Genomic DNA, 12,287 nt, shown 5'->3' on the forward strand with positions numbered 1-12,287 from the left:
ATATCTTCTCCCAAAACGTACTACTCCACTTTGTAACTGTGGTCTCGATACAGGCTCCATTGATCATCTCATTTTCTCTTGCCCTATCTCAACAATATCGCCAGCCATTTCTCTCTATTCTTCATAAATTTCACGGTTCTGGTCCTTTCAATGTAGATTCGTTCATTTTCACCTTATCCCCACCTGTTCCTACTGCCTATTATCTTTATTTACAAAGATCTACATTATCTTATAAGCATCTCTGAAGATTCATCTCAATTCCTCATCTGTTTCTTTTGATCACACCATCTATAATTGCCAGAAGAACGATCTTCGCAAAGGCAAGTTGCAACTGCAGAAGAAGAAGAAGAACATTAACTAAGCACGGTTTATAGATTTAAAATTTTTACACCTTTTTTTTTAAAATTATTATAGCTACGACATTTTTCTAGTTCAAACAACTCAAGGTAGTTCGACAGTGGCTGTGCTAGTGAGTGCCTCGTGGCTTGTGGTGCTCCGTGAGGAAGTAGGTTAAGTGAGCCCAGTGATATACCCACACTACACTTACCCTTTCTGTTCCATTTACACGTACAAACATTCCCTTCTTTTTACACTCTTTTTATTTCTACTTTCTATTTTCATTTTACACTTCCCTCTACTTTTTGCCCTGTTCACCTTGGCTTTTCGCCCTCTTTCCCTGTCTGAACTTCTTTCCCGATTTTGACTTTTTTCCGATTTTGAATTCTTTCCCGACTTGTGTCCTTTTCCCAATTGTGTCCTGTATTTTATTCTATTTTGCTTTTGAATCATAAATCTTCTGTTTGAGGTACATATTTGACCATTTTTGCATTAGTAGCACATATGACTAGTGAGCCGGTGCACCCATCTATTTGACCGATAACGGTCTGCGACAAGACAAGAATTGCCGAAAGCTTTTACCACCAGTGCAGTGTACCGGTAGTAGAAGAATAATGTACCGGTATTGCTTTATTGAGATATTTGTAATGTTTAGTTTTCAGATGCGACTGAGGTTTGTCATTTATGTTTATATTGTCTTTAATAACCAGCCAAATACAGTTAATTACGCCTGTGATAGTATAAGGTAACAAGATTGTGTTTAAATAAGTATTGTAGTTGCGTACGTCCTTTTGGGCCATGCCATGTTAATGGTAGGCCTACACACGTCATAATATTCGATTTGAATTGCATTTCTTAATGTTTGGGCTACTTTTAATACTTTCATCATTTGTTCGGCGTCTTGATAGAGACTATGTTAGGTGAAGTTACCTCTAATTTATATATACGTTATTGTGAGTTATCTCTAATTTATATATACGTTGTTGCGAGTTCTTAATGTGTAGTTTAAGTATTTATGCTTTCTCCTTTATATATCGACGATTCCTTTTGTAAAATATAATTAATGTATTAGTTTAAGGATTTATTTACGTTTTAAGTTAGGCGTGTATAACAGGTACCGAAGCATAAACTGATAGTTCTATATATTTCCATGCAGGGATGAAGGGGAAGGTTCTATGTTACTGGTCCCCCATGTAGCTTAGTAGCTGGTTTGGTTTCTTTCTGTAATAAAGTTTATGCATTTAATTTACTCGGTATTGCGGAGCGAGCGTTAGCGAGTGAAGGCGGGTTAGAGCCCCGCAGGGCACGTTGTTTTCTGTCTTCATTACTGTTCAATGGGAAGGGGGACCAGTAATCTAGAACCTTGCCGGGATGAAGTAAAGCCAGAATCACCTCAATTCTAAATAAATCGTCAAAATTTTCTCAGTAGTTTTATTATTACTGGGCAAAGTTTTCAATACAAACTGTAATTGGACATCGATAAGTAGTACTGCTTTAAAAGGGTTTGTTAGAGTAAGGGGCAGAATAGGATAAGCTAGAGATAAATAGTGTAATGTAGTGTCGGGTTAGGGAAGTTTAGACCAATCCTGTTACGACCAGTAGAGTGCCTTTGTGTAAGGATAGAAATTGGAGTGGGCATTTAAAATAATCCTTATAAATTTTTGGGTGTAACGCTCTTTGCAGTTTTATAAAAATCACTTATTAATTGTATGGTATTTAGCATCTCTCCCAAATAAATCGATGGCTCTGTAAACGGTATTCTTACTTATTGTGAGCCGTTGTAAAGAATCTCGTTTATGCGTGAATCCATAATCGCTGATCTGGCTGCTCCATACGGGCGCACTCCCTCACTTCTGCTTGGGTTTTCCCTCCAGTGCTGCTGCTCTGACTTGGTTAGCATACGTGCTTTTTAGTGGCCACCTAACAAAAGATTTGTTCGTGTTTTATGCAGTGTAATTCTTATGCCATGTGTCTACACTATATTTTTATTTATGACAGGTACAAATAAAGAACTGTAATCAGAATCCAGAGTTCTTATTACCTGAGCAGGATTTAGTGCGGTTTTTGAGGAATGGCGCTCCTCTTGTTTTATCAGTTTCACGGTAAGCGCGCTGGGACAAGGGAGTGGACAGTGTCAGTCTGCAGTGTATCCAACGATTTTTAAATGCTGCACTTTAGATGTTACACGTAGCTTAACCTGTTTACGGTTAATAGAGAACGCCGTCTGTCTCATTATTTTTCTAGGTCGAATAGCATATTTTGTCTCTTCAAGCACTTCCCATTCTTCTAAAACATCCAAATTTTTTGGAAGCATATTAACTCTACTCACAGCTGATCACAATGTTATCAAGGATTAATCTGCTGTTCTTGATGGTTAATCTTAATCCGACGATTTGGCTATATAATCTTCAGATTAGTGTTGATGCAACACGCAATCTTCACTTTGATGATTAACTTTAGTTTATTCCCTATCCACGGATTAATCCTCGGTTGGTGCAACTGAGCATAAATGATTTCCCTAGAATATTCCGAACAGTTGATGCTAGAAACCCACATCTCTGTTCGTGATTAAAATTCATCTGCAGCTTAGACTAAAGACAGTTCGTGACAGTGTTATAAAACAAATCTCTAAATTGAACACATTTTGTTCACAGTATATCAAAGAAAATTTAAAGCACACTGGGGAAACATATCTGGTGCATAGAACATTGCTGCCATGAGATATCCTATGACTTTAAACCGGGTTTTAGCTTCACATATTGTAACATCGCACACTTCATTGTCTTCTCTGTTTCGTTTTTTAGTGTCACTCTTCCTCTTTTTTTTTTTTTGAATCTCTCTTTGTAGATCTCATTTTCTTGATCCAGTCAACAGCAATTTGATTTCTTATTGCATTAATGTTCGTTTCATAGTCAAATGTAAAACCAAATATTATATTTTTTAAAATTTTTGTTATATTTGTTCATAAGTGGTTTAAATCTATTTCCTTGATTTTGTGCACAATTCTTCACCACGAAACAATAGGCACGGAAAGAAAAACTGTACTCTTTATTTCGCACCTACAGTACCCACAAAACCATTCATTATTATTGTATATATCTTTTTGATCACCATTGAATTAACTGTTGCCGGTTTTTATGCTCTAGACAATGTCTAAGTCTGGCAATGACCTTCTAAGTTTATTAATTTTCAAACGTTTCCTCAGCGGAGAGCTGGGAGAATGGCTCCTTTTGGAATTATTTCCATAATTCGTCAGATAGAGTTCATTCAGAATTTGTCAATGAATTAAAACATACAACGCAAGTAAATCTAATAACTTAAAATCAAAACATACTCGAGAGGTGCATGAATCATGACTGCCACATACACACCCACACACTAGTGAGCGAAAGGAAAACTGAATTCCAAATCAACGGTCTTGTTTGTAAGCAATGCACCATGAACGTAATACCACATGAAGTGAAACAATGCTTATCGACGTTATACGTTCTGCAAAGCAAACTTTAAAACCTACCAAATATAGAATCAACATGTAATATAAAGCCAAAAATCAAAGAAGGTCCAAACAAACAGGAGAGCTAACTAGTCCCAAATGCATTGCGGCGTTTTCCATCACACAGTTTTATATGGAGAATTAAATATCTCAGTTTAACGTCCGAAGGTTATACAGTGTAAGATAAGGGAGATGGAAGATTTCGAAAAGTGAATGCCGATGGACAAATTGGTGGCAAGAAAATGTGACGGGAAGTGGGAGTATTACGAAAAACCCACAGACACGATGTTGTTCACCACAAATTTACTTGTCCGGGGATCGCAACAGGGACCCGACACGCCAGAGATTAGGCTCGACCAATGACCCACCGGATTCCCATATGGAAAGTTATAAAAAGTATATAATACCTATTAAAATACTATCTATGCTGTACAGTGTTTAACATAAACGTCTGTTCTGATAATAGTTTGGAAAGAAGTATGATTTTTCGTTACAAAAACTCATATTCTAACGTTTACTAGAACTTTACCTTGTCAGAAGCAAAAGGATGGGAATTGGACTGCCCGTGGAAATTAAGAAATGATATTAGTAATTCTTGAAATATGATACTGTATATGCTGACCTGTTATTATTTGATTCACAAATTACAGTACAAAAACCTACGTTATCCATATAAGCTAATGTAACGATCCTCTTTGAGCGTTACATTTTTCTCAAAGGGATTATTTGATAGGATTACTCAATTAGCTCTTAGTTAAGTATTATTTCTTTTCCATTTTTATTTTCCCAATTCTCGATCCCTTCGATGGATTTAATATGGTCGAGAACTGGTCTGGTTTGTTTAGCTGAATTATGCTACTTTCTTTATTAGTCTATGGCCTGCATCGAGTTGGATTGTCTCAATTCCGCGAGATGGCGTTAGTGTTTAAAACTGGAGTATTTGTATTTTCATTTGGATCGAATAATTTGTTTGTGAGTATATTATTAATTAATAACATATATTCAATCAACTTTTGTTTCGTTATATTGAATTTAATATCATAATTTTCGTTTAGTTTGTGATATGCTGCGCAATTAAGAGCAGCCAATTAGGACTCGAGAAGGGTTGCGTGAGCGCGTTTTCTACTCTCCCTCCCCGTACTGCAACGAACATGGCTACTAGGAAGTAGCTCAATATCTATCTACAAACTTAATAGACGATAATAACTGTACACTGAATAGAGTTATGTGATTTTTGCACCGAAGTGATGCTACAGAACATGAGGGTTTTATTATTGTGAAATGCAGAAGTAGTCTGAATTGTCGAACTTCTCAAACCATATTTTCGAGTCGCTCGTTTGGGAAGCTTACTAGTCTAGCTCCGACTAAGTATCTATCCATTTTCAACATTCGAAGTGAAGAACATAGATGTCTACCGTAATTCCGCCTGTGGGGCTGATATTCTCTGCGATGACATTAGAAACTGTCTTCCTGTTTTGGTTTTGGTTTGACCTCGCTACTTTTTTAATAATCCATCTGTGACTCTGTCAGTGTAGATCATGATAATCCTCTGCAGTAACTTTAGTAATTCTTGTGTACTTGTGTCAGTTGCTGTCAAAGCTGAGTAAGATACTGTATCCTATTCGTCATTTACTTCTTCTGACTTGGTGCCGCCGTAGTAAATGTGCGCCCTGATTTGGAATGTGTTGTTGCGTCATGTCGAGTATGGCTTGGAGAGAATTCTGGAGATTGGTTCGTCGTTCACGCATGCTGCCATGACTGTGCCTCCTGAAATTGGTTTCTGCGGTGTTGATCTCATCCTACTAGTGGGAATACTGTGAGTAGCTGCTGGACCTACTTTAGTCATCCATATCCAGGTAACCTCTTTCTAATATTAGAATTTCGACGCGACTGGTTGAAGAAGTAATACTCATATTCGAACTATTTAATATTATCATCATTTCAAGTAAATAGTGAAGTTCACACTGTTTCCGTTCATAAGATTAGTCAGTCACGTATTATCAATATTGTGTATTTCGCTTAATTTTTCATTTCTCTGCGATGTCTTAATTGTTTAATACCATGCAATTTGTATTTAACATGACCGCTTAAAGTAAAGGTGAGCTCTCCATCCAGTAAGTCGATCCATACACCGACGGGGTAGTCCGATGTCAATTTCGTTTCTCTCTTGCATTAAGAGAAAGTAAATTCTTTAGTCGAGCAGATGCATAAATTTATCATTTAAATGTTGCAACTAGCTCATATTCGACCCGTTAGTGGACACTCCGTATTGTTTGCTATAATCCATAGTTCATGATCTGTAGTTTGAATTTGCCACGCAAGGAGAAGATTCACGTTAATCCTTAAAGTATTTATATATGTCCGTAGTCTTTAGTTAAGAAGCTACGTTAAACCGTCTAGTTGGACGCGTCGAAGACGGTGGGCTCTGCTGCTGGTATTCACGCCCAGATGTAGTGTCAGGGGTGAAGTTTAGGTCGCTGGCTGGTCTAGTACCTCCTATGAATGTTTTTGCCGTATGTATTATGTTTCCGTCGCTGTTTAATTGTAAGCCAGGTCGAGGTGTGGCGTCCTCTTAATACAGTTCGTTGCTGAAAGGTAGTGGAAGCGTTATGTTCTTCGGAAGGAGAGTGGTAGACTCAGCCGCATAACTACTCCCTCTGTAATGAGATGTTCTTGTAAGCAGTAATGTGCCTTTCTGTATTCTTCATTTCATTACTACGATGTAGCTTACTAAGGTTCTCTATTCCGAATGTTTGTTCGAGGAATGTAAACAGCTGTGTAACGTATTATCAAGGTTAACATCTATTACACTGTTACTGATTATTCCATTGCGTTGGTGTGAGAAGTTTTTCTAAATTTTGAGAGACTGAAATACATATGTCGAATGATTTTTTTTTTCAAACTATGGTTATTGAGTCTAGTTGAACTCTACAATCGCTAACATAGATGTAATTGGTTGGGACCATCTATTGTTCGCTAAAAGAGATTAAATAAATATAATATGCAAATTATATGCTGTTATTTTGGCAATGGATTTTTTCTTTCCTTCTCATGGTAGCGATGGCACCACTGGTGTGAAAGAATCTGGGAATAAATAGCGTTGTGCTTACTGGTCCATAAGCATAGCATAAGAAAGAAAGTAGCTTCGGCGACCCAATCAAATTTTTTTCTTTTTCTTTCTTTTCCCTGTGCGATATTAGCTACGAACGAATTTAAAGAAAACCTAACGTCTCAAGTTTGGCTTTTCAGCCATAGAATTTAAAGAGAATAGGTCGTTACAAGATTGGCAACTCTCAGCCAAAATCTATCGTTACACTAATAATGAACTTGTAAATGCATGCTCATTTTCATTTGAGTTCTAAAATTCTGCATATTTTCTTTCTTATTTTGTAACTCTGCGATACTTCTCAAAATCTTATCTGGCGTGAAAAGCCTTCTGTTAAACTTTAAATCGTGCTGCGTTGCAGAGCATTGCCACGACCAGAGTCTAACTTCTGAGATAGGGAAAAGAATACTTAACATTGTCGACAGTTGTATGTTTTTTAGATACCTGGTTGTTGTATGCTTACTGTAACGCAAAATAAATTAGAGACTCTCGGACGGATTTTCTCTTGCGTTTCAACAGAGATTAATGAAATTCATTTAGAGAAGCATAAAATATTTTAATTAAGGTAGGTAAGGAGTGATAAAAAGTAAAATCTTCTCTTTATTACTATTGCTAATAATATACTTATCGAAAAACTTTCGTCGTTACGCAGCGCTGCAACACTAGCATTAACGGCCACTGGTTCCAGTACGCACATGAAATGTGATCCCTTACCAATATTGAGAGGCGAACAAACTGTATTGGAGTCTTACTACGTTGTACTTACAACTGAAATTATATGGAAAATGACATTATTTGACGAAGTCATATATGATGCTGTATTCAACTTCTAAGAAAGCTATGATATATTTTACTTAGCATGTCATTGTTGGGACGAACAAATCTTACTGTTTTAGCTGCTCACGTTGCAACGAATGTGGAAACATGTTTTGTCGATTTTAAAAAAAATCACGTCATGAATGTGTCCAAATCCATGTCAAATAAACGGAATCATGCTTTATGTGCTATATTGTTTATATATTTAGTTCCTTTCGTTGTTACATACTGAAAACATACACAGCCATAGCTACATTGTGAGCATTTCCGTACGACATCCCTGATTGAACTGACAGTTGTCTTTTGATCGCAAGCATTGCATCATTCCATTAATTTCCGCTAGTTAGCCCCGGACGGAAGGTACAATCTCTAACATAATTTCCTCTGCAATTCACCCGCGATCTGACGTCAGACGAATAATTTTGTTATCGTTCGGTTGTGTGGTACTGCTGCAGCTGGATGTTTGTACCTAAGCTCATCACTTGCATGAGAATGAATGACGCAATGATGTTCAACAATGAAAATTCATTACTGTTTTAAAATGTCAGCTTTACTCAAGACGTCACATAACCGATTTATAATAGGTACCATGTTCCTTAATATTCCAACAATGTTCCACCAATAGAAATATAATCACATCAGTTCATTTTCAGATTATGAGTTTGATTGATTTGTGCGCATTTTAATCTCTCTATTACGATGAAGATACTACAATATTTAGTACTTACAATGCCGACCTCTAGATCGCAAGCTATCTCAATACTGCTGGCCAATTTCAATACATTTTTAAAAATCGTATCTAAAATCTAAAAATGTAAAATACATGCACTATACAGTGTTCAAAAATTTGTATCTTTCTCTTTATTTTGATACGTTATATTATAGGGACACGTCTTCCTTAAAAGTCTCGTTGTCAATGTGATGAAATGTTCTGAAAATTAAGAGTTGACAAAATAGCCGACATTTAAAATTAACACGTCTAAAGATATACTCACAGAATGATTATGTGCATTTGCACACTATATAGCAAAAGAATGAGAAAGTATGATGTCCAAACATTACACAGGACTGCTAACTCCGGAACTGTACAGCAAATAACCGTTGAAAAATTGTAGAAATAGTTTCCGTACAATTACCTGGTCCGTGTTTTAGAGAATATCGAGCTCTGCATATATATATATATATATATATATATATATATACACGTGATTACCACTGTTGGTGTTAAATTAATTCCGAGTTCAGCGTCCCATTCAATATTTTCGAGCGTAGTCATAATTACTTTAACATATTTCATTGTGGGATTATTTGCCTCAGAAATGTGAGTCTGGCAACCGTTTCTGCTTTAAGATCCAACTAAAATAACATTTAAGTAATCGTAGGTACTTTAGAGAAAAGTAGCTTAGTTTTATTTGTATGAAGCCTTATTTCGTTAAATATAATGCATAATATTTATATATATTTTTGTATTTTCAGATTTTTTTAAAATGCTTTTTTAAATTCTCAGAAATACGGACCTCAAGCCTTCAAAGCAATCACATTTCTTAATAAAATAGTCCTTGATTGCTTCAATCAACAACGTAAACAGAAAATGAAACCATATAATATTGACGCCAATGAACTGGAAGGAAAGGGTCCTGTTTTACCATCTTCTGAACTAAGGTTTGAATGTAAGCAAGAAACAGGAATTCGAGCGGACGAAAATGACAATAAGCTTTCTATGCTAAAAGAAAGTTTGAAGCTGAATTTTAGATCAGCTGTAAAGCGGAGTAAATGTGATGGAATAGACGATTGGAAACTAATTGCAAAACCAATATGTTTGGTGAGGCGTTTATCAATGTCTGATTTACTTGTAAATTCTAGAAGTAACTTCAATCCAAAATTTGTTAACTTTACAAACACTACAAATGTACCAAATAATGACATCTCTGGTGTTATTGGCAATCAGAGCAAAGAAAACGATCAGGAAATTGATTGTCAAGTAACAAGAAGCAATCTCCAGGAACTCAGGTGAGTTAATGTGTCCTCATTTCTTCAGACTTACGTTGCATATATTTTCAGCATTTTTAAAACTCATTGGATATATATATATATTAATTTACTTTAATTCGCTGATTGATTCTTAGTTGAATTGGGAAGACATCGCGTAGTTCGTGGTTTACCAAGGAGTCGGTTACGATCCACTTGTCGACTGCCGCAAAGATTCGGATAAATAACAAAAAAATTTTGAAAAAAAAAATCAATTGAATATTACCCACTGATCACGTTTTGTTTTTGAGTTTCGACTGATATAAAATGGTTCCGATTAGAAGGGTTATCTACGTACCTATTTACTGAAAACAAGGAAAACGGAAAACGATTTCATTTCCGTTATCTCAATTTAGAAATGGGTGTGTTTGTTACAAAGTGTATGCGTCTGTGACAAAAAGAGGTAAGATGCGAAGACAATACTTTATTTGCTGTAAGAAGATATGTAATTTAGACTTCACTTCTAAGATGAAATAGGTAGTATGTAATTTCTATGCGAAGCAACAGAGATAGGTCCGCAAAGATTGTTTCAAGTCAGAGGTAAGTTAATAATTCAAAACGTATGTTCACTATAAAACCTACCTTCGTTCGATATATTGTGGTGATACGTGACAAGATTTTCTTGCTAACTGAACACTCCGTATGACAAGGTACTTCCGGTTATGAATTGAATAATTTGGACATACCACTAACACACACACAAAGAATTTTCACAAATATAATATACTCTATTTAAGAAATCAAGAGAAGCATTTAGTTCAAATCAGTTCGTTGATTTTCACTTCGCGAACCTGTACATTAATTTCTGTAAAGTTTAAAACGGAACAACAATACCTTATTTTCAATTAAATATTCGTCGTTAACTCCCGCCGGAGAAACAGGATACAATGTTAAATATATATATCCAACGAAAGTTAGTAGAAGATATACTTGCTTCGGCGCAACGGTAGAAGGGAAGAGGAACTAGACAGGCGCCCTGCAGTTCGTTGAAATTCTCTGTGCTGTGGGGACTTTTAAATTACACTTATTAAAAATTTTGTTATTTCGTGATCAAATGTTTGGAAAAGTCTGTGCCCAACTCAAGAGTATTTTTTTTTTTTTTTTTTTTTTTTAGGAAAATACGAAAGCCATATACTCTGATTTTACGTCTAGAATTTCTGTACACAATTGCATTTACTTCCGTCCAATTCTTGCTACAATTCGGGCGGAAGTTTTGCCCCCGTACCATTTTTCCGTACAAAATAAAAAAAGTAGTATTCGCTTTTTTGCGTATTGTGCCTAAATGGAGTTTTCATTGCAATTCTGCATATGTTTAATATACTATTGAATTACATTTGTTAGACATTTTAGTATTTCGTGATCAAATGTTTCGGGGGTTGTGTGCCCTAGCTAAAAGTTTTTTTCTAGGAAAGTAAGAAAGAAGTATTTCCTGATTTTACGTCTACAATATCTGTACACAATTTTGTTGTTTTTCGGTCCACTTCTTGTTCTCCTTCAGACGTAAACTTTCAAAATTTTGGATGGGGCTTTTGCCCCCTAAACCTGATTTCCTCATAAAGGTGTATATCTCCGGAGATATCACTCGGTAGTAGAAGTTTGCATTATATCGTAATTACTCTTTAATGAACCAAACCTTATAATATTAAAGGATAACTCATTTATTATTAGTTAAAAAAAATAAATAACTCTAAGTAAACCTCGTATAAAGACAGTTCTGAGAAATTTCTCTTCGTAAACAGACAACAGTGTATATGTATGTGTGCGTCTTTGCGACGCAGAAACTCCTTTCACTTCTACAAATATGGTTATAAAATTCACTCCCTATGCATTCCTAACCACAGTGCTTCATGGTTATTTTTAACTATTACGTTATCCATTGTTTGGCGTTGGTGGTTGGAGCAACCTGGTGAGGAGGGACTGGCAACAGTGCTGGCATTCGACAACTACAAGAAGAGGCATAAGGAGAGCGAAGAGAATCAATCCGTGTCTTTAAATGTGAAAATTATATGTTAGTTACTACAAAAACTTCAAATATTAATATTTGCAGTGAACAGCTAAAAAACAGAAATTTTGGAACAATGTGATTTAAGTGACGAAGAAGATTACAGGAACTTTCATGTACAGATAAGTTTGAAATTAAAGGGATATTCCCTTTACGAAGACGTTTATTCGAACGCGTACCGCGGTAATTACAGGGCCTATAACAAAAATTCAATCGTATGATTAGAACATTAATAATTATATAAACGGTTAATAATGTTCAGTTGAATTATATACATAAATTTCCATATATGCATGAAATCTTGCATTTTCTTTGATCATCCGTAGGCATGAGAACGAAATGTTCTAAGTAAACCAAATAATATATGTTTAGCTCATAAGTATATTTAAATATTTATTGTCAAGGTGGTATTTACAACTCAATATAGTGCCCTTACGCTAAGTTACACAAGCATGTATTAGTCTCCGAATCCTAGAAAGTGGGTTGGAAGCGATGGTTGTGATAGA

The 12,287-nt window shown here is 35.7% G+C and overlaps 1 protein-coding gene across 4 annotated transcripts in view; it reads left to right on the top strand.

Moving 5' to 3' along the window:
• The first annotated feature begins 884 nt into the window (after window positions 1-884).
• LOC145683751 (uncharacterized) overlaps window positions 885-12,287 on the top strand; it is a 30,532-nt gene continuing 19,129 nt past the window's right edge. The window contains exons 1-2 of one of the 4 annotated variants that reach the window (XM_081755292.1): window positions 885-1,009; window positions 9,228-9,761. In XM_081755292.1, the coding sequence (XP_081611418.1) occupies window positions 9,343-9,761 (419 nt within the window). In that variant the 5' untranslated portion in view covers window positions 885-1,009; window positions 9,228-9,342. Of the gene's footprint in view, window positions 1,082-9,227; window positions 9,762-12,287 lie in introns of all 4 variants that reach the window. The other 3 variants (XM_081755294.1, XM_081755293.1, XM_081755295.1) reach the window with 3 other exon arrangements.

The sequence above is a fragment of the Thermobia domestica genome, chromosome 4 (genome assembly GCF_964235325.1).
Source record: "Thermobia domestica chromosome 4, izTheDome1.hap1.1, whole genome shotgun sequence".
NCBI lineage: Eukaryota > Metazoa > Arthropoda > Insecta > Zygentoma > Lepismatidae > Thermobia > Thermobia domestica.